Source organism: Leucoraja erinacea, chromosome 4, assembly GCF_028641065.1.
Source record: "Leucoraja erinacea ecotype New England chromosome 4, Leri_hhj_1, whole genome shotgun sequence".
In the NCBI taxonomy this organism is placed as follows: domain Eukaryota; kingdom Metazoa; phylum Chordata; class Chondrichthyes; order Rajiformes; family Rajidae; genus Leucoraja; species Leucoraja erinaceus.
In genome coordinates this window covers 38,271,738-38,297,815 of record NC_073380.1, presented here as the reverse complement: position 1 = coordinate 38,297,815, position 26,078 = coordinate 38,271,738, and the positions used below count along the sequence as shown (strand labels likewise).

Below are 26,078 nucleotides of genomic sequence, written 5' to 3'. Positions count from 1 at the left end.
GGTGAGGGTGTATTGTTCCTGGCTGTAAGTAACAGTGAGAGGTTGAGTAAGGGGGTAGCATCTCGTTTTCCCATCCAATCCGGAGAGGCAAGTTACATTATCGGACAGGGGAACTGCCAGATACTCCACAAGGTCCTGATCTAGGGTTGAGGAAGTTGCCCCGGCCAAACAAAAATAGAACTCTGGCAGCCCAAGCATCATTACTGTGGTTCTTCATCGGGGTTGGCAATCAGGGGAAAGAGGCGCTTTGCAGGGGTGCTGGTGGGTCATTGGTAAAAGGGATTGTTGGTAGTGTGCGGGGTATGTTTGTATCCCTCATGTCTTCCCCTTCCTTCTCCTTCTCTGGAGGGACAGTCCCTCATCCAATGCCCAATTCCCCCGCATTGAAAACAGGCTCCTCCATTTCCTCGTCCCCCTGTGAATCTTTTTGGATTATCCCTTTCTCTGTTTCCCTGGTATTAATTTCTCCACTGGGGTATCATTTCATATGCTCTGCCTCGTCCCCTTCCTCTATTACCTGGGTGCATAGCCATAATGTTGCGTGATTAATTCGCTGACTCTCCCAGATAATATCCCATTTTTATACGGGATGCTGAGGATCCCGAGTGCGAGCTTCCTGTACCACCTGCCCGAAAGGTCATAACTGCCCGTCTCATCTGGGTGATATCGTTATCTGCCCAATTAAGGTTGGTCTTTATCAGGGAATGTAATTTTACTTCAGAGTCACGTGAGTGATTCCGTGAAGAACCCGTTCAGCACGCATGCACGGCATTACGTCCAGCAGAGCAACAGCGGCAGGCGGGAGTCGGGCTCTCACGCTATGGAGGTGAGAACGGACCGTCAGGTAAGCTGACGTCGGTTTTCCTTCACAGGGAGCCTTCTGCTGTCCGGCAGAGAAGAAAGGCTCTGCAACAAACCTGTCCCCCGCTCAACTCCACGGAGGAGCGTGCATCTGGGGGGGACAGCAACAGAACAGACCTGTTCCCCGCTCGACTCCATGGAGGAGCATTCCATCTGGAGGGGGCCAGCAACAAGGCGGTAGGACCGCTTACCCGGCGCTCCGCTATCCCGACACAGCGCCGAGCCCAGCCCCGCTAGCTTAGGCGGGAAGTAACGCCACGGAGGCGTACGGCCGGTGGCTCCGACTTATCGGATGGGACGTCTTTCCACCCGCCCGGGAGGAAAGACAGCCGCCTGCACAGACCTGCCCCCGCTCGACTCCACGGAGGAGCGTTCCATCTCGCGGGGGCAGCAACAAGGCGGTAGGACCGCTTACCGGGCGGTCCGCTACCCCGACACCGTGACCTGAGCAGGGGGCTGGATGTACAAGCCAAGGAAGAGGCTTTCTGGCTGGTGGCTCCAACTTATCCATTGTCTCTCCTCCCAGGTGGGGGAGAGACAGAGAGCCGCATAGCGGTTTTGGAGCAGGAGCTCCAACGAGGTGCAGCCCAGGAGGGGGCTCAAGAACAGGGGGTCAGGGCCCTCCCTCCACAGATTGTCACTGTCCATTGAGTCCTTTCAGAGGGTAGCTTTGGTGACCAGGACTGGGCTGGTCAAGAACAGGGGCAAGGTGCGGTGCGGTGTGTGTGGTGGACAGCTACGTGGAAACCCCATGTGCAGGAGGCGTTAAAAGCCTGACGACAGCCATCACATCATTTTTTCCTCGTTCCATGGACAAATGCGGAGATGACCACAACCTTCGTAAACAAGTCATAAGACCCCAGCCACTGAGCCAGACCCACTGCTCTGTGGCAAAAACCTCACAAAGCATATGAAGGACATGCAAGAGGTTTTACAAAACTTTCGGCTCATGAGGGCAGGGCCGGGACGAGTAACCAAAAACAGTAATTCCTACGCAGCAGCACACCATCGCATCCATCAGTCAACGTCTATCATATCGGACTGATGAAAGCTCGGGGTCTGCAACTATCACCAAAAGTCTTATTTAGACCAGGGCCCAGAGCAGACCCCATGGAAAATGTGCCACCCCCCAACGTCACCGCCACGTCAGACGACGTGCAACACTCGTTGGACCGGCAGGAAACAGAAGAATACCCATAACCATGGAGGTAGGTGGGTCAGGTTCCTACCAGTATATAGAGCATACCAACACATGGGAGTCTATCACAAGTGATCAGTATATACTCAATGGCATTAGTGAATATAATTCACACTAGAAAAATTGCCACCAGGTCAACATTCACCCCAGAGGGTATTTTTTCCTCTCTCCGTTAAAGAAACAAGAGGGACAAGCTGAACTGGTGAGACCAATTACAAAGGGTGTCATGGGGAAACCTGAACCCTTGCAATTCGCATCAAATATATTCACTAAACCCTAAAAAGATGGCGGATGTCCCATCATCATTGGCTTAACTTCACTAAATATGTTTGTTAAGTATATACATTTCAAAATGGAACCAGTTGTTACTGCCAAACAACTAAATTCCAAAGGATACTTCATGGCAAGCATTCATCTTAAAGATGTTTACCATTTAGTACCATTCACAAGGATCATCGCAGATACCTGAAATTTAACTGGATGGGGCAGCTATAGCAGTTTAAAGCGTTACCCAATGGGCTCACATCAGCCCAAGAGTGTCACCCAGACACTAAAACCAGCTCTGGCAATATTCAGAAGACAAAAACATATTGTCATGGCATATCTTGATGATATCCTAAATGGTAGGCAAGACCATGAATTTGACTATGTTAGCTGTTCAGCTACCAAAAAGTTATTCGAAACCCTGGGGTTGTGTTACATCCAGATAAATCTAAGTTGAAGCCATCCACTATCATGGACTACTTGGGCTTCACAATTAATTCAGTCTACATGACTGTAACATTGCCAAGAGACACATAGTTGAATTGGCACAATCGTACACCAATTTAATGGTCAACAAACTACCAACTACTCGACAAGTAACAGAGTAATTGGGATAATGGTAGCAGCATTTCCAGCTACATAATTCGGACCTTTGTACCAAAAACGACATACAAGTCATTATGATCGTTTCATGAAGTTACACACTGAAGTAATATCAGAACTACAGTGGTGGGCAAAAAACTATTTGCACTGACTCCAAAAAAATACACAGTATCCTGCAAAGTTAACAATATGAAAACTATAAATTTAACAAGCAGAAAATCATGTAGGTTCTAAATCACTGTAATGGGCTTTACATATGCTTTCCTATCCGCCTTCCAAATTAAGAGTAGATTGGTGGTGGGATTGCAATGCATCAATTTATTAATCACATCCTGGAACCCCATAGCGTGTAATTTCCAAAAATATTTTAAATCTTCTCTTCCCCTTTCTCATAGGTTTTCACATTTGTCGTATATTTACTGCAAGGCAAATTAGTCTGTTGAAATAACAGTTATCTAAGGATTAAATTAGTTTATTCATTTTTTTAAATGGACAAGTATGAGTGAGAACAGGAATCAGATCATTTATTTTTATTGTATACTATTCTGGTTCAGGACACTAGATGGTAGACTTGCAACAAATTGATGTAGCACCACTAAGTGTATTCACATATTCAGTACAGATATTAAATGTTCCTTTCTCCTTAATCTTTCTGTGATAATTACAAAATCAACTAAAAACTGAAGTAGCATTGTAATGTAATTATAAGATAAATATAGTTTGTAGCTGACAATATTTAAAATGGCAAACAGGGAGGATAACTAGAGCTGGAGAACGTTTCATTACCACTGACATACTATCACAAAATGGGATCTGACATTGAGACAGGTTGGCAAAATGCCAAAATAACAAATCTGCATGGAAAAGTCACTGGTAAATTTCAAAACGGTATGTAGCTTTCAGCACCATTTAGTTTGATTGCTATTTTATGAAAGATTGACAACTGACGATATATCTTGACGTTCATTGTATACATACTTGGATTCTAACAACATTTTAAAAAATAATTGTATATATTTGTTTGATTAAACTAATATTAGCAGCAAATCATATTGTTGCTAATCTGAGTTGCATAAACAATTGGTGTTCTCATATATCAGTGTTTATCATAATTTAATGACACCAGACCACCACATTCATTTGGGGATGATTTTCTTAATTTATACAAGGGCACTTGACAAAGTTAATGACAATGTCTTCAGGAGAGTTGAATGTCGTAAAATGTAAAGGTAGATAAATTCCCAGGCCAAGATCAGATATATACAAGGACACCGTGGGAAGCTAGAGAAGAAATTGCAGGAGTCCAAACTAAGGTGTATGAATCATTGTTAGATACCGATGTGGTGCCGGAAGACTAGAGAGTGGTCTCTGCTTAAAACGGAATGCCATGAAAATCTTTGAGACTATAGACCAATAAGCCTAACATCTGACAAGAAAGATTCTGAGGGATAAGATATACAAGTATTTGGAAAGACAAAGGTTGATTATGCTCAGTCAGCATGGTTTTGTGCATTGGAGATTGTGTCTCACAAATCTGAATGAGTTTATTGAAAAAGTAACCGAAGGGTTGTAAAGGCAGGCCCGTAGCCATATGTCTTAATGGACTACAGCAAAGTATTGGAATGGTTAGATTGCATGGAATCCAAAGAGAGCTGTCTAACTGGATACAGAATTGGCTTCATGGTAGGAGGTCGAGGGTGATGGTTTAGAGCTGGGTTTTTTTGGATTGGAGGTGTGTGACTAGTGGTATGCCTTAGGAATCGGTGCTGGGTCTTGCTGTTTGTCATCTACGTCAGCAATTTGAATGATATTATGTAATGGATTACACAATTATACGGGCAGGTACAATGGCACAGCGGTAGAGTTGCTGCCTTACAATGCCAGTGACCCGAGTTAAATCCTGGGGTGCTGTCTGTACAGAGATTGCACATTCTCCCTGTGACTGTGTGGGTTTTCTCCGGGTGCTCCGGTTTTCTCCCACATTCCAAAGATGTTGAGGTTTGTAGGTTAATTGGCTTCTGTAAATTATCCCTAATGTGTAGGATAGAACTAGTGTACGGGTGATCATGGTAGGAGCGGACTAGGTGAGCCGAAGAGCCCGTTTCCACGTTGTATCTCTAAACTAAACTAAGTTAGTGAGACCACATTTGGAATATTGTCATCAGTCTGTTTACCTTATTGTTGGATAGATGCCATTAACCCGGAAAGGGTGCTGACCTTACCAGGACTTGGGCGTCTGAACTATAGGGATAGATTGGGCAGGCTAGGACTTTATTCCTTGGAACACCGGAGGCGGAGGGATGTTCTTATAGAGGTATGCAGCCTATCTGGCCCTGGGGATTTATCGGCCTTTAATCCATTCAATTTACCCAACACTACTTCCCGGCTAACCTGGATTTCACTCAATTTCTCCAACTCCTTTGACCCGCGGTGCCCTGCTATTTCCGGCAAATTATTTATGTCTTCCTTAGTGAAGACGGAACCAAAGTAGTTATTCAATTGGTCCGCCATATCCTTGCTCCCCATGATCAACTCACCGGTTTCTGACTGCAAGGGACCTACATTTGTTTTAACTAATCTCTTTCTTTTCACATATCTATAAAAACTTTTGCAGTCAGTTTTTATGTTCCCTGCAGTTTTCTTTCATAATCTATTTTTCCTTTCCTAATTAAGCCCTTCGTCCTCCTCTGTTGTACGCATCACCCTTCGCTTTGATACTATCCCTGATTTCCCTTGTTATCCACGGATGTACTACCTTCCCTGATTCATTCTTTTGCCAAACTGGGATGAACAATTTTTGTAGTTCATCCATGCAGTCTTTAAATGTCTTCCATTGCATATCCACCGTCAACCCTTTTAAAATTAATTGCCAGTCAATCTTGGCCAATTCACGTCTCATACCCTCAAAGTTACCTTTCTTTAAGTTCAGAACCATTGTTTCTGAATTAACAATGTCACTCTCCATCCTAATGAAGAACTCAACCATATTATGGTCACTCTTGCCCAAGGGGGCACGTACAACAAGATTGCTAACTAACCCTTCCTCATTACTCAATACCCAGTCTAAAATAGCCTGCTCTCTCGTTGGTTCCTCTACATGTTGATTTAGATAACTATCCCACATACATTCCAAGAAATCCTCTTCCTCAGCACCCCTGCCAATTTGATTCACAAAATCTATATGTAGATTGAAGTCACCCATTATAACTGTTTTGCCTTTGTCGCACGCATTTCTAATTTCCTGTTTGATACCATCTCCAACTTCACTACTACTGTTAGGTGGCCTGTACACAACACCCACCAGCGTTCTCTGCCCCTTAGTGTTTCGCAGCTCTACCCATACCGATTCCACATCCTCCAAACTAATGTCCTTCCTTTCCATTGTATTAATCTCCTCTCTAATCAGTAACACTACCCCACCTCCTTTTCCTTTCTCTCTATCCCTCCTGAATATTGAATATCCCTGGATGTTCAGCTCCCAGCCTTGATCACCCTGGAGCCATGTCTCCGTGATCCCAACTATATCATAGTCATTAATAGCTATATAACCATATAACAATACAATTACAGCACGGAAACAGGCCATCTCGACCCTTCTAGTCCGTGCCGAACACATAATCTCCCCTAGTCCCATATACCTGCGCTCAGACCATAACCCTCCATTCCCTTCCCATCCATATAACTATCCAATTTATTTTTAAATGATAAAAACGAACCTGCCTCCACCACCTTCACTGGAAGCTCATTCCACACAGCTACCACTCTCTGAGTAAAGAAGTTCCCCCTCATGTTACCCCTAAACTTCAGTCCCTTAATTCTCATGTCATGTCCCCTTGTTTGAATCTTCCCTACTCTCAGTGGGAAAAGCTTTTCCACGTCAACTCTGTCTATCCCTCTCATCATTTTAAAAACCTCTATCAAGTCCCCCCTTAACCTTCTGCGCTCCAAAGAATAAAGCCCTAACTTGTTCAACCTTTCTCTGTAACTTAGTTGCTGAAACCCAGGCAACATTCTAGTAAATCTGCACACCTGCACATTCAACTCACCCACCTTATTACGAATGCTCCTTGCATTGAGACACAAAGCCTTCAAGCTTGTTTTTACAACCCTCTTACCCCTTATACAATTATGTTGAAAAGTGGCCCATTTTGATTTTTGCCCTGGTTTTGTCTGCCTGCCACTTTTACTTTTCACCTTGCTACCTATTTCTTCTACCCTCATTTTACAGAACTGGCTTGACTCTCTAGAAAACGGCAGCTGAGTGAGCGGGCAGGCGGGGAAGGGGAGGGGCGGGCGGGGGAGGGGAGGGGAGGGGAGGGTCGGTACTTCACTTTTACTTTTCACCTTGCTACCTATTGCTTCTACCCTCATTTTACACCCCTCGGTCTCTACGCTCACACATTTAAGAAACCCTTTCCCTTTAACTCCATCCTCCACTATCCCATTCGACACCCCACCCCCCTTATTCAGTTTAAAGCCACCCGTGTAGCAGTGGCAAACCTGCCTGCCAAAATGCTGGTCCTACACCTGTTAAGATGCAATCCGTCCCTTTTGTACAGCTCCCCCTTACCCCAAAACAGATCCCAGTGATCTAAGAATCTAAATCCCTGCCCCGTGCACCAGTTCCTCAGCCACACGTTCAGGTCCCGTATCTCCCTGTTCCTGCTCTCGCCAGCACGGGGAACTGGAAGCAAACCGGAGATAACAACCCTGGAGGTCCTGCTTTTCAACATTTTTCCGAGCTCTCTAAAGTCATGCTGCAGAATATTCATCCCCTTCTTTCCGACATCGTTTGTGCCGACATGCACTACCACTTCCGGATGTTCACCTTCGCCCTTGAGGATTTTCTGCACTCTGTCCGTGACATCCTGGATCCTGGCACCGGGAAGGCAGCACACCATCCTCGCATCCCGTCTGTTGCCGCAGAAACCCCTGTCCGTACCTCTCACGATGGAGTCTCCCCCTACAATGGCCTTGCCTGCCTTAGGCCTTTTTGGTTTTGGCTCAACAGCCCTATTCGCATCGCAAGCCAGTCCGCCACTCACGTCTTCTGTCCCAACAGCTTCTAAGCGGATGACCCTGTTTACAAGAGGTACACCACCCGGGGACATTGGCATTCCATGCTTCCCTCCCTTTCTCACTGTCTCCCACCTTCTCTCTTCCAGTACCTTAGGTGTAACAATCGTACTGTAGAACTTGTCGAGGAACGACTCCGTTTCTCGGACGATCCGGAGGTCATCCACTTGCTTCTCCAGTTCCCCAACACGGCCCTTCAGGAGCTCTATCTGGATGCACTTTTCACATTTGTAGCAGGCAGAGGCACCAGCGGTGTCCTTGACCTCCCACATACTGCAAGCATCGCACTGAATCAGCTTGCCTGACATCCCCTTCTTTCGTCTCCTCTCCTCAGCCGAAGACTCTCGAGCCAAAGATTCACACTTTACTCACAGGGCACTTCCCTCACTGCCGCTCGCTAAGAGCCGTCTTGCTTAAATTGACTGATAAATTGCCTGATTTACCAATTTACAAAGCAAATTCCTCAGTTTTCAACTGTTTTCCCACACTGACTCACTTCTCTCCTCCCACTTGGGCTAGAGCCAATCAGTCGTATCTCTTGCTAATCTACTGCTGCTGTTCCTCCCAAATCTACAGCAGTTCTGAGCAGTTATTTAGCTTAAATTTCAGTATTAAAATTTTATTATGTTTATCCATAGTTGGATCTTTAGCATCATCTATATCTAGTTGTCTGATTTCTTCTAATTGTCTTTGTTCATTCTTATTCTTTTTGTTTTGAAAAGCTTTATACGAGATAATGACTCCTCTAAAAAATGCTTTGAAGGATTCCCATAATAAAGTGGGCGATATATCTGGTGTATCGTTTGTCTCAAAAAATAGGTCCATCTGTTTTTTAGATATATACTCTCTTGTGGGTCTTTCAGAATTTGCGAGTTAAACCTCCAGAACGATTTGTTCTTAGAGATTTCATCTAATTTTAAAATGAAAGTTAGCGGGGAGTGATCTGAAATCGTATTGGTATGATATTTAGGGTTCATAGTATAAGGGATTAGTTTTGTATCCACTAGGAAGTAGTCTATACGTGAGTATGTTTTGTGTACCATTGAATAAAACGAGTATTCCCTTCCAGTCGGATTTGCGATCCTCCAGACGTCTGCTATATTTGGATTTTTTATATATGTATTTAAGAGTTCACTAGTTTTAGATTTCATATTACCTCTTTGTTTTTGCATCGATTTATCTAAGTACGGATCCAAAACTCAGTTGAAGTCTCCTCCAATTATAACATTTTGGTAGTTAAATTCTGCGATTGTATTCAGGATTTTATTTAAAAAATTGAGGATTATCAAAATTGGGCGCATATATGTTTACCAAAGTGATTGGCGTAGCATGGATCTCTCCTGTAACTATAAGATATCTCCCTTCCTTATCTGATATAATGTTCTTTGATTTGAATGGTATTCCTTTGCGAATAATAATTGCGGTGCCTCTGGATTTCGAAGTATATGAGGAGTGAAATGTTTGGCCTATCCAATTCGCCCTCAATCTCATCTGATCTTGATGTTTAAGGTGCATTTCTTGTAGAAAAGTAATGTCCGTGTTATATGATTTCAACTGAGCTAGTATTTTGCCCCTTTTAATTGGTTCATGAATACCCCTTATATTCCAGCTACACAGTGTGATTCCTCCCATTTGTTTATCATCTTGCATTTTCTCTGATTTTAATACCCTTATTTCTTACAGTGCATCAATACCTCAGGACTCTGGATATTTGGGGGGCGTTTATATTGCTAACTTCCTTGGTAGATCCCTTTTGCGATTTTCCTTGAAAAAAAAACACATAGTGGTGACATATTGTGATTTAAAAAAAAATTGAACAAGTAAAATTACTGTGTCTGAAGTATTCGACACTGTAGTGCGTGTCCCACGCGGCTGTGGGATTCAACATTTATTCGACTTCCGAAGTTGATGTTGTACAATTAGCTCCGCTCCTTTTATTACTCTAAACCTAGGAGGGCAGTACCATTTCAAAATCAATTATATTTCACCCAATTACAATATATATATATATATATATATATATATATATATATATATATATATATATATTTTCATTCAGACTTATCAGATCTGTGTTCAGCTACTGTGAAATTTATTTATCTAACACTTTCATCTACTAATTATTTATAATTAGTTATACCTTTGATAATAGTAAGCTGTTAACTGTAAGGGTTAACCAGAAACAGGCTCCTGGAATTATGCCAGGTGCCTGAGTCCCCTCCCTTCCCCACACGAACTACATAACACTTAAACTCTTTTTAGCACATTATTACATTTTGCCCATTTATATAGTTCAGGTTATTTTCCATTTATATTTCTATATTAGTATTAGTATGGTGTTTCTTCCCTTATCTTCAGGTGTTCTCTGTGAAGTAATAAAAGGAAAGAAATTGTCCATATCGTCCCGCTGCCTTGATTAATCTTCTGTTTCTGCCACAATCTCTTGGGCATATTTATAAGATGCATCCGAATTAGTGAAAGTTTTCTCTTTTCCCTTGAAAGTAATGCGCATCCTGGCCGGATAAAAAACACCACACCTGACATCTTTAACTCCATGGAGAATCTGTCTTGTCTGTGAGAACTTACTTCTCTTTTGCACAATCTCATGGGGATAATCCCGGAGGAGTTTGATAGAGTCATTTCCAAACGTCATCTTCACTCCGTATTTGATTTTTTTCATCAGTTCTTCAAGTGCTGAAATGTCCCGAAGTTTGACTATAATCTGTCGTGGGTGGGCTGGATCTGCTTGTGATCTTGGCTTAAATCTAGGTATTCGATGTGCCACTTCAATTTCCGGTTCCACAGGTAAATTGAGTACATGTTGGCAGTGAACTCACGGGTGTTGTTCCCCTCTGCCCCTTCTGTTACTCCCAGTATTCGTAAATGTTGGCGTCGTGAGCGAGCTTCGAGATCAAGACATTTATCTGAGACTTTCGCCAGTCGACTCTTGAAACTGTCTAGTTCTAGCTTCATTCCCTGCATATCTTCAGCCATTTGATCAACAACTGTTTGCATGTCTTTCATTGTGAAGAAACAATTACATGCACAGCCTCAAACTTCCTCGTAGACTCTTCTTCCCCTTTATTAATTCTCCCCATTAGCTCTTCATGCACATCCTCAATTCGTTTTTGTATAATGCCAATACAATCAATAACTTTTTGATTACCAGCATTGATGTTCGACATATTTTCCATCAAATTAACATTAATATTTTCCATCATTTTTGAGTTTCCAGCCACAATATCCTTTCTCAGTTCTCTTACCGAGTTCTTTATCTCCTCCATTTCATTTTTCTCCTTAGTAGCCAACTCAGTCTTGGCCCTTGTAGCCATACCAGAATCCACTTCAGAGGTCTGATCTTCAGTTTTCTGTGCTTTCAGCAGTTTTGAGATTGTTCTCTGAGGGCTCTGAGCTGAAGACGGTTTTTTCATTTAAAATCCTTTATCCTCCGTTTAAATCACAGCGCTTACTGATGACGTCATCAGCGCGACGTCCCGGGGCTCCAGTGAGTTTTTTGAATTGGTCCCGACCTCCAGACCTGATTTTAACACGAAAAATCGCGATTTTACAGCAGCGGAGCTAAAGGTTGCGACTGCTAGTCCAGCATGGCACCACCGGAAGTCTATAAGATCATCCCTCATCCTCCTGCGCTCCAAAGAATAGAGGCTCAGCCTACTCAACTTCTCCCTATAGCTCAGACCCTCTAGTCCTGGCAACATGATCTTAAATCTTCTCTGTACCCTTTCCAGCTGGACAACATCTTTCCTACAACCTGGTGCCCTGAACTGAACACAATATTTTAATTGCAGCCTCACCAATATCTTATACAACTGCAACATGACCTCCCAACTTCTATACTCAATACCCTGTCTGAAGAAGGCCAATGTGTCAAAAGCCTTTTTGACTACTGGACCCACCTGTAACTCCACCTTCAGGAAACTGCACTCATAGATCCCTCTGCTCTTCAACACTGCCCAGAGCCCTACCATTCACTGCGTAGGCCCATGTTAGACTTCCCAAAATTTCCCAACATTTTATAGCACTACAGACACTGGCTATAATTATTTCAGTTCATTGAATGTTACTCTGATGTTACTCATGGAATAATGGAACTAATGGAATAGTCACTGTATGCAGCCATTAATGAATACCATGAAACATATTATTTTAATTATTAACTTGAACAAAGATTTAAAAATCGTGGGAGAATGTGTGTAAGTCATTCCCAATGACTGCTGCACATTAAACAGGTGGTGACTCATATTTATTCCATTGCCTGCAAGCCAGTAATGTAATGGAATTCTCTCCACCAGCCTGGCAATACCACCCAGAATGAAACAGCCTCTGGCAAAATATCCACAAGCTCAAATCTTGACTTGCTACTCAAGAGGTATTTTGAGTGTAATTACATAGAATCATACAATTGCTAAGGTAGACAAGTTCTAGACAAGCTCCCTGTTGAGCAATCTGATCTGTCTTATTCACCTGGTTTTCCCTATAGTCCTGCAAAAACCATAACGCATCAAAAGACTTTTGCCAAATCTTTGGTGGCAGCACTCCCAAACGCTTGACTCGGTGAATGAGAAGGATGAGTATAACAGGTAGTAGAAATGCAACTTCGAAATATACATCTGTTCCCTGATTCTCATGATGTTCGAATCCTGGAACTCCTTACTTCATAGCACAAAAGGACCATAGCAATCCAAAGGCATCACATTCTCAAGAGAAATTTTGACTGGGCATTAAATGCTTACCTTCCCAGTGACATCCGCACCCTGCATATTTCGGAAGAATCTATTACTCTATTCACATGGACATTTTTGCTGGGGTTATTAGTTTAGAAAATGCTTTTGGAAGGAAGAATTTTATTTCATGGGATATTAACTGTAGAAATAGAATTGGAACAAACTATACTGTTGAGAAAGATTCACCATAAACAAGCCGAGTGTCGAGTACTTGCAGAAATGATATATGGGATGGTTGCAATAACATTTGGCTAGTAAAAGAAAGAAGAGAGAGAATTGGCAGTGATAAATAACAGCTCTACAATTAACAAAAGGGAAAAGGATAGATTAATGGAAACTATGTTCTAGGCATTACATGTACCAAGAACACGAGAAGACAAAAGATGCATTAAATAAACCACAGGTGACAAATAAGACCCATGTAAGTAAAACGTTGGAAAAGAAACACATTTAACATTTGTAACCCAAACAAGCAAGCATTTCACTAATACATGAAAGATAAAAGCAAGTTGAAGGATATTGAGCTTCAAATCTCATTTGAACAAAATGTTGAAAACATTTCTGAATCAAAACAAAATTTTGCAAATGCTGGAAATCAGATATAAAAAAAAAAGAAAAAAAAGCTGAAAATACTCAGAGTCCCTGCTTTCTCTACACAACCTGCCCCTCCATCTATTTTCGTATCATCTGCAAACTTGGCCACAAAGCCATCAATTTCCACATCCAAATCATTAATATACATTTTGAGTAGCAGCCCCTGCAGAACTCCGCTAGTCACTGGCAGCCAACCAGAAAAAAGCCCCCTTTATTGCCATTCTGCCTTCTGCCATCCAGCAACCTGCCATCCATGCTAATACCTGCACTTTGATACCATGGGCTCTCATATTCCTTAGCAGCTTCCCATGTGGCACCTTATTAAAGCCTTTCTGAAAATCTAGGTATACAAATCTACTGACTCCTCTTTGTTTGTCCTGCTATTTACTTCTTCAAATAATCCAAGCAAATTTGTCAGGTAAGACCTTCCCTTCACATGCTGTCTTTGGCCTATTTTACTATGAACTTCTATGCACTCCATAACCTCATCCTTTATAATGGACACTAAAATCTTACCAACCACCGAAGTCAGACTAACCGGTCTATAGTTTCCTATATTCTGTTTTGCTCCCTTCTTGGGCAACGGGGTAATATTGGCAATTTTACAATCATTTGGAACCAATGATTCCTGATCCAATGGATAGTGATTCCTGAAATATCACTATCAATGCCTCCACAATTTCTACAGCCACCTCTTTCAGAACCCTCGGGTGCAGTTCAACTAGTCCAGGTAAGTATCCACCGTCAGCCCTTTCAGCTTCCCAAGCACCTTCTCCCTTGTAATAGCCACTTCACTGACTTCCACCCCCTGACTCTCTTGAATTTGAGGCACATTGCTGGTGTCTTCCACTGTGAAGACTGATGCAAAAAAGTTATTCAACTCCTCTGCCATTTCTTCATTCCCCATTATCACTTCCCTTGCATTATTGTCCAGCGGTCCAACGTCAACTCTTGCCTCTCTCTTACTCTTTATATAATGGAAGAAATTCTTGCTATCCTCTTTAATATTATTAGCTAGCTGACTTTCGTATTTCATCTTTTCTCCTTGTATTGCCTTTTTGGTTACCTTTTGTTGTTCTTTAAAAGCTTCCCAATTCTCTGGCTTGTTTCTATGTTTTGGTTACCTTTTGTTGTTCTTTAAAAGCTTCCCAATTCTCTGGCTTCCCACTAATCTTTGTAATGTTACATGCCTTCTCTTTTAGTTTTAACTGTTCTTGACCTCCCTTGTCAGCCACTGTCGCCTCTTTCTCCCCCGAGAATCTTTCTTCCTCTTTGGAATGAAAAGATCCTACATCTTCTGGATTATTCCCTGAAATTCCTGCCATTGCTGTTCCACCGTCACCCCTGCTAGGGTCCTTTACCAGTCAAATTTGGCCAGTTGCCTCTGTAGTCCCCTTTGCTCAGTTGTAATACCAACACATCCAATTTCCCCTTCTCCCTCTCAAATTGCAGATTAAAACATATCATGTTGTGGTCGCCACCTCCTATTGGAACCTTGAGATTCCAAATGTGATTCATTACACAGAACACTGGAGAGAGAAACTGTTGATTTTTCAGGTCTTGTGACCATTAAACACAAAGGTACAAAATAAATAGATTTTAAGATGCCAAAAAAGAAGGGCGAGGAAGAGGACAAAAGTTAAACGTTCTGGTAGGGTGGAAGACAGATGAGATTGAGTGGAGATACTGGTACTGGTTAGCAAGCTGACTGATTATCACACTGACTGATTTCTGCCTACAGGTTAGCACGCAAGTAAAAAGCTTTTCATTGTACCACGGTACACATGACAATAAACTAAACTGAAATTGAAACAAGGTGAAAGAGGGCAGCAATGAGGAAAATATAAACAAATAAAAGGTTCACTGAAATAGGTATAGAAAAGCAGAATAATTATCTGAAACGTCAAAAGCAAAATAATCTGGATGCTTGTAGTTTTCATTGTCTGATGTTACAGAATAATGTTGAATCTGGAAGACTATGTCAGTCGATAAGAGAATAGGGAAAACATTTATCACTTTTGATAGCTCAGAAGGATCTTGTATCTCAGTGCAGGCAGACATCAAAAAGGAAATTCACTTTTGCCGGAAAGGGAACAGAGTCTTTAGCCAACTGAGGAAAAAATATTTGAAGGTCAAGACCTCTAACTCAACACCAAGCTCACCGTCTACCAAGCAACAGCGACCCCACCCTCCTGCATGCTTCTGATGCACAGAGTACTTACATCTGGCATTTCAAAACACAGATGAAGCACTACCAATGCAATTTCTGGTTGTATAAGTAAATTATTGTGGTCCTACTCTCCTGCATCAAGGCAGTAATTACACTTTGTTGGCTACAGTAGATATACTGTGCCATTCACATGCCTGACAATTGACCCCTGAAGCAATTGGATTACTTTGGAGTTCCACCACGGCAAAAAAATTCCAAGGAGTCAGAAAAAAACCACTTCAAAGTTGTTCTTAACGCCTACATGAAATATAACCTCCTCACCTACTTGTGGAGTGTTGCTGGGAGCATGACTTCTCAAAATGGGGAAGGAGTATCTGGGAAATTACGGAGAACAACGTGCTTCTTTCTTACGATGAGCACATGGAAGAGTGGCGGAAATTGCAGAAGTAATGTTACCAACTGCCGCTCTAATAATCTGCCAAAGGAAGCATCTTGTTAGAGAGTATGTGGATCGTAAACATCAGCCTCCTCAGAATCCGTGTGGAAGGGAAGTAAATTATCCATGATTCCAAAGGATCACCTAAGAAGATGAATACCATGCCTTCTCAGAAAATGGGGTGTTCCTTGTCCATTTGAGGTTCATTGGAAGAGTGTAGGGGCTGTGGACAAAGTCATTAGAATGGGTTCAGGACAGAATATTAAAATAACAAATGTCGGAAGCGCATGCCTATCCTATCCAATTTTAGATGAATGTCCAGATGTTCACCTCCAATTGGTAGCACCATATTGCAGTAACTTCAGGGATGAATTTTGAGCCAAATGTTTCTCCAATTTACCTTCCTCCAGACCCCTTTCTTGATAAGATAGCAATGACTAAGACATGTTATTAAGATAGTTTGGACGAGAAATAAATATACTATATTAGATAAGGAAAATAGCAGCAAGAGTGGAGAAGCCTTGTTAATTAAATGTAATAGTGAAATGAGGTAGGTGAGAAGCAATATTAATAATTACAATCAAAAATAAAGAAGTGATATTTAGGTTGAATAATTACTTCACATCAGCAATCAAAGTAGCAATAGAACATTTAAAGCCTAACATATCTAGAAGAGACCAGTGCTTTTATTGATGAGGTGTGGTGTCCTGCATTTACCCACTATTTACAGAGGGGAATGTGGTGGGAAAGTGTACTTTAAATTAGACCTGATTGTTTGAATTGAAAGGAACAGCTGCATAAAAAAAAGTTTTAGTTAATTTGAATTATTTTAATTGTTTATGTAAACTTGTTTAATTACTTTAAGCATTTTAATTTTTTTATAAGTATTTGCGGTTTTATAATATTTGAAGCAAATCTTATATTTAATAGTTTGAAATTTGTTTGCAGTTCTGAATGTTTTAATTGTTTGTGAACTCCAATTAAGGGTCTTGTTAATTTTTTTCTCAGCACTTTTGTGGGCGGGATCCTCTTATGATTATTTATACACACTGGAGGATTTGGAAAATCTTGATGTAATGAGTAGGACAGCAATGTCTATGGGTGGCTCACCACTTTGTCAATGATGAGCCATAGATAGTGCAAAAGAGCAAACTACCCAAGACTAGACGGTTTCCATCCAGTTTTATAGGAAGCGTACGTGAGCATTGTAGAAAGCCTGACTATAATTTTTTTTTTTTTAAATTCAGGAACCACTACTCTTACAGATTGGATAATTATGTCTGCTAGCTACTGAAAATGAATGAGGGAAACAGGGGAATTACACATCAATTGGCCTGATTTCTATTGTTGGCAAATTACTGGAGTCTGGAAGGATTGAATAATTGAATATTTTGAGAATTTTCATGGAAGGCCTGGATGTATTTGGAGAGTATGTCATTTCTGTTGAATGTGATTGAATTTTTCAAAGAGATAACTAAAGGGGGGGAATACATTTTATGAATTTTATTTCTAATATCAAACAGATTTTACTAAAGTTTCTCACAAGAGACTAATGTAGAATTCAATCTAATGGAATTGAAAGTAGTTTGTGGGTAGTGATTGAAGGTAAGAATAGACACAAAATGCTGAAGTAACTCAGTGGGTCAGGTAGCATTTCTGGAGAACATGGGTAGTAACATTTTGCGTCAGAACCCATCTTCACACTGATTGTGGTGGTGGGGAAGAAAGCTGCAGGAGAGGAGGAGGGGCAGGACAAAACTTAGCAAGTGATAGATGGATACAGGTAAGGGGATATTTTTGATTGGTTGATGGTTGGACAAAGTCCAATGATAAGACAGATGGTGTAAGATGGGGAAAGAAGAGTTGTGAATTGTGAAGATAGAAGAAGGAATGTAGATTGAAGGGAGGGGAGTGGGGGTGGGAAAAATACAGGTGGGGCACAGAGAAAAGAGGGGAGGGAGGGAGACTGGGATAGGGCTGGAGGGTTGGGTTAGTTAGCTAAATTTGGAGAATTCAATGTTCATACCTTTGGTTATCAACTACTCAAGTGGAATATGAGATGCTGTTCCTACAGTTTGCAGGTAGCCTCACACTCTGGCAATGGAGGTGGCTCAGGACAGAAGGGTCATATGGGATTGAGAAAGGGAGTTAAAACGATCAGCAACTAGGTGATACAGTAGGCCTTGGTGGACTGAGCACAAATGTTTTTGAAATATGGTTGCCAAATGTTATGCTTGGTCTCGTTGACATAAAGGAGATCACATTGGGAACACCAGATGCCATAGCTGAAATTAGAGAATGTGTATGTGAATCTCTGCCTTACCTGGAAGGACCACTGGGATCCTTGATGGAGGTGAAGGAGGTGGTATAGGGACCGGTGTTGCATCGCCTGTAGTTGCAGGGAAAAGTACCCAGGAAGGGAATGGTTTGAGTGGGAAGGGGTGAATGAACCAATGAGTTGCCTAGAAAGCAGTTCTGCAGAAGGTGGAAAGGTGTTTGGATGGGAAGATGTTTGGGGAGGGAAAGGTGTTGGAAGGGGTTTGGTGGGATCTTGTTGAAGTTGATGAAAATGTCAGAGAATGATGCGTTGGATGCAGAGGCTGGTGGGGTGAATGGTGTGGATCAGGGGAACTCGAACTTTGTTCTGTCTGAGGAGAGGAGGAGCAAGAGCAGAACTACAGGACAGAGAGGAGATGTGGATGAGGGGTCTATGTATGACAGCAGGGGGAAAACACGTTTACTAAATAAAGACAACATCTCAGATATTCTAGAATGGAAAGCCTCATCTTGGGAGCAGATGCATCAGAGGCGAGAAATTGTGAGTAGGTGACGGCGTCTTTGCTGGGGGAAAGTTGGGTGGAGGTGCAACCAAGACAACCAAGGAGTCAGTGGGTTTATAGTAGATATCAGTTGATAGTCTCTCCCCTGTGATGGAGACAAAGAGATCAAAAAAGGGGTGAGGTGTCAGAGACAGTACAAGTGTGTTTGAAGTTTGTGATTAAGTTAATGAAATCAGTAAATTCTGCACAGATGCAGGATGTGACTGATGTCATCCCTTAATAATATGTTGGGACCATAACTATTTGGTATAGCTGCAAAACAAAAGATAATGGGATAAAATGCAATAAATGCAGGTTTGCCAAAATGCAAGGAATGCAGCATTATAAGCAATGTAGACGATATAGCATTGAATTTCAAAGGCAATAGGAATATGAGGCAATGCAGGAATGTGGATTTAGGTGCATGATATCAATGTACGGTGAAACAGGCTTAGTAAATAATTGGCCTTCTCATCCTATGTTCTTATGTACTTTTCTTCCTGTGTGTTTCACATTTCCATTCTATTCTGATAAATGATTTATGCCTTACCATCTGTTTCATTTATTCACTGCCTACTCACAACTCTGAAAGTAAAGTTAAACACCTTATCAGTACAACACAAAGGATTACATCACCCAGTGATCTAATGAAGAAAGAAGATACCAGTGCCAGATTTTCAATGCAGTTACCAGGAATGAGTTAGTTTCATAACCGCATGTGTTGTTAGTGCGAGATTCCTTTTTTTAAAACAACTGACAAAAGTGCATTTATATTTTTTAAAGGAAAATACGTACAGGCTTCTTGATTGATTCAAAGATCTTAAACACCGCATTGGAGGAATCCACCCTTGGTTGTCAAACATATAATAAAGTGGCTTCTGTAATTCTGTTCTGTGACTTCAATAGAGTTGAACTGCTGGAGAACACCTTATAGCTACTTCTGCATGTGCAAATGAGGGTGAATTTCTACTCTTGATTTCTTTAAATAGGAGATGAATTCATACACTGTACTTGCAAATAAGTTCACAGACTGATCTGAGTAAACAAATTGGATTGTGCTAGATCCATCCCAACACCTGAACTTACCATCTTCAGTTTTCTATCTGACTTGGAATTTCCAGATGTGGAGAATCACATGAGCTGACCTTTTGAACTCGAGGTGTCTCACAAAGAGGAACTGTTTAGCAAGCCAGTAAACTTCAGGCAGTGTCTCACTGAGACCCATCCTAAGAAGGCCAAGGTAGCTAATGACTACTGGAATTTTAACATAAACTAATTAAAAACATGAAATGAATTTGTAAATTAAAAGATGAAGTCAATCTAAGTAAAATCACTTTTCTGGGCAGCATGGTGGCGCAACAGTAGAGTTGCTGCCTTGCAGCACTTGCAGCACCAGAGGCCCAGGATCGATCCTGCCTACGGGTTCTGTCTGTACAGAGTTTGTACGTTCTCCCCTGATTGTGTGGGTTTTCTCTGAGAACTTCGGTTTCCTCCCACACTACAAAGATGTACAGGCTTGGTATTAATGTGAAAATTGCCCCTATTGTAAGGGTAGTTTTAATGTGCAGGGATTGCTGGTCGGTGCGGACTCGGTTGGCTGAAGGGCATATTTCCGCGTTGTATCTCTAAACTAAACTAAACTTTTAAATACTAACATATCAGTACAAAAATGAAGCACTTACACGTATTTGACTTTTTCCATATGCAGCCACCTTCCTGAGAGACCAGATGTGAAATATATCCAGCCCCATTACTCAGCACACCAGTGCTAACTATGAGCCCATGAGCAGAGCAGCAGATCAGTCACACCCACATCTAACTTCAAACTAATTTCAGAATTCTGCATTGGTGCACAAATGTGCAAGATATTCTGTGGTCCACTGACTGTCAGTCAGTTCAATCTGACCCAATGAATCTGACCAATGCAACACTACCTTCTTCTGCCAAGGATACCTACCGTAGTTAGAGAAGCACCAGGAAAAATTCCCAAGAGAATTCCTTTCACCACGTGCCTGTCATTTGTTTTCTTTAAAGCATTTAACAGCTACTACACATTCTGATGTTTGAAGTCCAAAATATATGGACATTTCAGCCAGAAATGTATATTACTCATTGGTAATATTGGTAATCATGCCTATTGTAAATGCATCTCTTGATTTATTACTAAAGACTGAATTTATACTATTGGGCTTTTTGGAAGTAATATCAGGAAAGTGTTATTTTTTATAAATTATCCTTCTAGGATGGCATCAGGCACACTTGTACAATTGATAGTATTATTTAAAGAATTAATTTACAATATGTTACTTTTTATTTGCTCAGATTAATCCAACTGATGTTGGGGAGCTATATAAAATTCGTATCGGCCATGACAATGTTGGAGAGAAACCAGGCTGGTTTGTGGATGATATAAAAATGAAAGAAGTAAAAACCGGACGGATTATCAGTATTCCTGTCAACCGTTGGCTTGACGAGACTCAAGATGATGAAGATGTGTGGAGGGAATTTCCTATAAGCAAACCAGGAGAAAAGCCACTTCCGGGTATGTTCTGCATTGGTATTAGTTTTGTTTTTGAGAAGATTCCATATTTTGGCAACCCTGTAGTTCCTCAACCTCTAATGTTGGTTCTTGGATCTATATAAATACTTGCAAGGAAGAAAAAGGGCAGAGGAATGGAAATAGTTGTATAACACTTACAAGAAGCCGCACTGGCATACCGAGTCAAATGGTCTTCTTCTATGCCATCTCATTCAATAATCAGATTTATATTCTGCACTCTACATCTTTCTCTTTGCACTATTTATTGTACTTGAGTTTAACTTGAATATATTTATAGTATTATCTGAATTGATTGGATAATATGTAAACCAAAGCTTTTCACTATACCTTGGTACATGTGATAACCTAAACGAAACTCTCCTGCACACCAGCAGCTGAAGGTCATGGTGTCCTTTGAAGTACTTTTGGCAAAGGTGGAAACATACACCAGAGTAGAGAGGCATGGGGACAGTGGGTTAAGGAGAAGGGGTCAAGGGTAATTAGTCAAACGTTGAGGGGGCAGGAATGAAAGGCAAGGGGCAGTGCAATGGCAGTGGGAAGTGAATGAAGTTCAAGAAGGCAATGAGTGCAGCAGGAGAGATTGGGGAGAAAATGACTGAGCAGACAATAAATGCTGCTGACTGTATATCAGTGAAGACGTTGCCACTGTGGGAAAGGGGGTACAATGAGCTCAAGAGTTAAGTTGTGTATTCTGTTAAATTTTCAATGAGCAATATGTCATAACATCAAATGTATTTTCAGCATGTATTTTTCATGCATTTATGATCAGCAATCGTCAATGTTTTTTTCTACATGGAATAGTACTGCTTTATTATGTTCACGTGTTCACCGGTGACAAACCTGAAGCAGACACCGATGATGATGTTTTCATCAACATATTTGGTGAAAGAGGAGACACAGGCAAACGGAAACTACATAAGTCGCAAAACAGTCAAATAAAATTTCAAAAAGAGCAGGTAACACAATGGAACAAGAATATTTAATACACAAAAAGTAGATTCAGCATAAACGAACAATTGTAAATTCTATTACAATGTGCATTATTTTTATGTGTTATGTAATATAACTGTATCAAAATCATAACAATAAATTAGACTGAGAACCTTGGTAGTTTAGTTTAGTTTAGGGATACAGCGGGAAACAGGCCCTTTGGCCCTGCACTAACAAGCGATCCCCGTACACTAAAACTATCCTACATATTAGGGACATTTTACAATTGTTAGCAAAGCTAATTAGCCTGCAAACCCGCACGTTTTTGGAGGTGGGAGTAAACTGGAGCACCTGGAGAAAGCCTATGTCGTCATAGGGAGAACGTACAAACTCCATACAGACAGCACCAAACAGTCTGGATCGAACCCGTGTCTCTGGCACTGCAAGGCAGCAATTCTACCGCTGCACTACCATGCAGCCCTGTTTTTGCGTAGAGACTGTTGGGCCTATGTTCAAATACAGTGCTCATTTGAATGCAATATACATATGAAAGCTATGAATGACGCAGGCCTTGAACACTGAACCAGACTTCAATCAAAGGGTTAAAGCTTCCACATTTTTTTGATGAAGTTCGAAACCCTGCCTGGGGCATTGTCAGAGGATCTGAGGGGCCAATTGTCTCCAGATGGGTTACTTAACTAATTGTAATGTTTTTTCCTGCCCTACCCTTCTTCCCAAAACTGTGTGAATATGGCACTGCATCTGAAGTCTGCAGAGTGCCTGACTTATCTTATTCTCTACAGTTCAAGAGAGACATAGGATCCTGTTCAAGAGTACATATGGACTTCAAGATACAGCATGGAAATAGGCCCTTCAGCCCACCACGCCGATCACCCGTTCATACAAGTTCTATGTTATCCCACTTTGGCATCCATTCCCAACATTGCCAATTTACAGCAGCCAATTAACCTACAAATCCGCACATCTTTAGGATGTGGGAGGAAACTGAAAGAAATCCACAGGGACACAGGGATAATGTGAAAACACCATGCAGACAGCATCTGAGATCAAGATTGAACCCGGGTTTCTGGTGCTGTGAGGCAGCAGCTCTACCAGCTGCGCCACAGTGGCTCCCTCGAGTGGTCGAGCCAGGTACAATTACACTATTTGAAAGGCTTTTAACCATTAAAATTGTAATTATTTTTGGTCATTATTATAATAGTGATGGAAACTCTGCTACCCGAGCAACAATTCAACAGTATTATATTATTATATCTGTTGTGCTGCTGCAAGTAGGAATTTAATAATACTTTTTCGGGACGTATGACAATTGACCTCTGGACTCTGTTCCAAAATTGTATCCCACAAAAGTCCGGTGAAAATATTAACGATTTTATAATTTTCTACTTTGCTTTACCTCAGGACTTTATCTCAGAATTTATCACTTCAGCTCCTTAAATTTTTTGTTTGTAAATTGATGAAAGCCAGAAGCAATATTCAAGGAAATAGAATATTATTGACATTTTATCACTCTGACAAGATTTATACAACCAAAACATTATTTCAAACTGCCGAATGTAATTTCATAAAAAATGACCATATTGCATTTCCAAAACAAACAAAAGAGCATTTAGTAACAGATTGCCATGGACAATCTCTTGCACTAAGGGGAACATATTTTTGCACTAATGCCTTGGGTTTTTTTTTGCAATGCCTTTTTCTTTTCACTGTCTTGTGGAATTAATGTAATTTATGTATAGTTTATTTTTTGTGTGTTGGCTGAATCAGTGTTACTGTGCCTGTGATTCTGCTGCAAGCAATATTTTTATGGTTGCTGTACCTCATAATACTTGTGCATTTGACAATAAACTTGACTTGGCAAGGCAGCTCACAATCCTTGTGGTCCAGGTCCACACAGCATTTAATGATTTAATATGAACTGAGCGGATTCACAATTCTCTTTCTTTCAATTTATTTTTCAATAATTGTACTGCAACTACTGCAAATTATTTTTCTGTCTCACAGATAGATACCTTCATTCTTGAGGCAGTTTCTGTTGGAATACTTAAAAAGATTGTAATTGGACATGATGGTGTGAAAGCAGGTACGGTGTAATCGATTTAGCTACATTTGAACTCCTAGTCAATATGCAGAGGAAAATCACAGGGACAAGAGCCTAGTTCTAATAGTTATTTATATGCAAGCTTATGCAACCAAGCAACTGCTGTTTTGCAGAATGCTACTTTTACGAATAGTAACACAATTTGCTGATAAAATTCGAATTTATGTTTTCACCATTTACTTTGTTACTGAAGGCAACAATTATCGACGTTAACAAAAGACAGATTGTTGACTGTGCTATAACTTAAAAATGAAAAGCTAATATGATTAACCAGTGTATTAATAAGTTGAAAATGAATTAATTAGTATTATGATTTTTTTCCAAAAAGTATACCTCCCTGATTAAATTTAATTTTGGTCATGATTTAATATATCACTGATCCGTTCAAAATTTTAAACAGGCTTACATTAAATGGTTTATCACTTCCTTATGGTTGGATTTAGTCTGCTGATTTTATCACAATTTCAAACACTTAGAATCCATGTAAATACCACACATGCACCACAGGTTTTCTGTTGGTTAATTAGCAATTCCGTTAGCAATTATTTAAAGCAATTATTTCATTGTTTTAATTGTTTCCATTTATTTTCAACTAAGCTGAATTACTATAATATTGGTGAACAGAATTGCCAAGTAGGATTTAATGGTGGTCAGAAATACATTTCTTTCTAAACCCCCCCAATACTTACATTCCATTTAATCTCAAAAGTTAATCGCTCAAGTTGATTTATTTGCCACTTTAGTAATTCTCTGTGTTATATGCTCACAATTCTGAACCAGCTACAGAGAATTCTATAAGAGCAAGGGATATTTAGCGGCGTAGATCTACTGAATAAAAGCCAGCAGTTCTGCACAGAGCTGCCAGAAATTAAAGACTTCGGTGCAAAGGTTAAGTCCCAAATTTGTTCTCTGTTGATAGCTGTTGCTGGGTCTACTGCGCTTTGCTGTTTAAATCCAGCATTAGAGCATAAACCTCCAAATGTCCACAGATTTTCCTTCATTCAGCTTGGGAAATCTGCCAAGTAAACAACAATACAATACAATACAATACAATACAATACAATACAATACAATACAATACAATACGGGTTTATTCGTCACATTGCACATAAAGTGCAAGTGCATAAACTTGCATCAGGTTACCCAGTCTAGCAGACCCATTCATTGCAATTGGAAAAAATTGTTATGGATGGAACAATTGCAAATGGATTTAATTATTTTGATAGAAAAGTAATTTATTGGGTTTTTATTTGATGCTTTATTTCTAAAATTTTAGAAATGTTACAAATATTTCAGGCTTATTTTAAATTTTTAATAGTCTTTGACTGCTTTTGAACGGTTGTAAATGTTAGACATTCATCGACATTAAGTCTCCTTGACGGTTTGACAGCCTGTGAGGCTGAGGTTGGGTTTATCAGCTCCCAAAGCAATTCTAAAATAGAGCCTGTCATTTTCACTTACAAAGGCCCTGCTGTATATCAGGCCTCACCTGTCAGCTTCTCCTACCTGATGCAACCTTAGCTAAGGCAGTGGTAAACTGTTAGTAATCCTGCACTGCATGCAACCTTAATGATTTGGAGCCAATGGTGTCCAGCTCTATGAGGGGTAGACAACCATCAGGGGGCTGAGAATTGTATTGTGAGACAGAATAATGAGACCTTTTGAATTATTGCTTGATTATTCAATGTTTCTTTCCACAA

General features: G+C 40.7%; 1 protein-coding gene across 1 annotated transcript in view; it reads left to right on the top strand.

Annotated features, from left to right (window-relative positions):
- LOC129696043 (lipoxygenase homology domain-containing protein 1-like) overlaps positions 1 to 24,525 on the top strand; it is a 185,140-nt gene extending 160,615 nt beyond the window's left edge. Inside the window, exons 35-37 of the mRNA XM_055633450.1 lie at positions 21,089 to 21,308; positions 22,128 to 22,282; positions 24,282 to 24,525. Coding sequence (XP_055489425.1) covers positions 21,089 to 21,308; positions 22,128 to 22,282; positions 24,282 to 24,371 — 465 coding nt within the window. The 3' untranslated portion in view covers positions 24,372 to 24,525. The remainder of the gene's footprint in view (positions 1 to 21,088; positions 21,309 to 22,127; positions 22,283 to 24,281) is intronic.
- Positions 24,526 to 26,078: the final 1,553 nt, after the last annotated feature.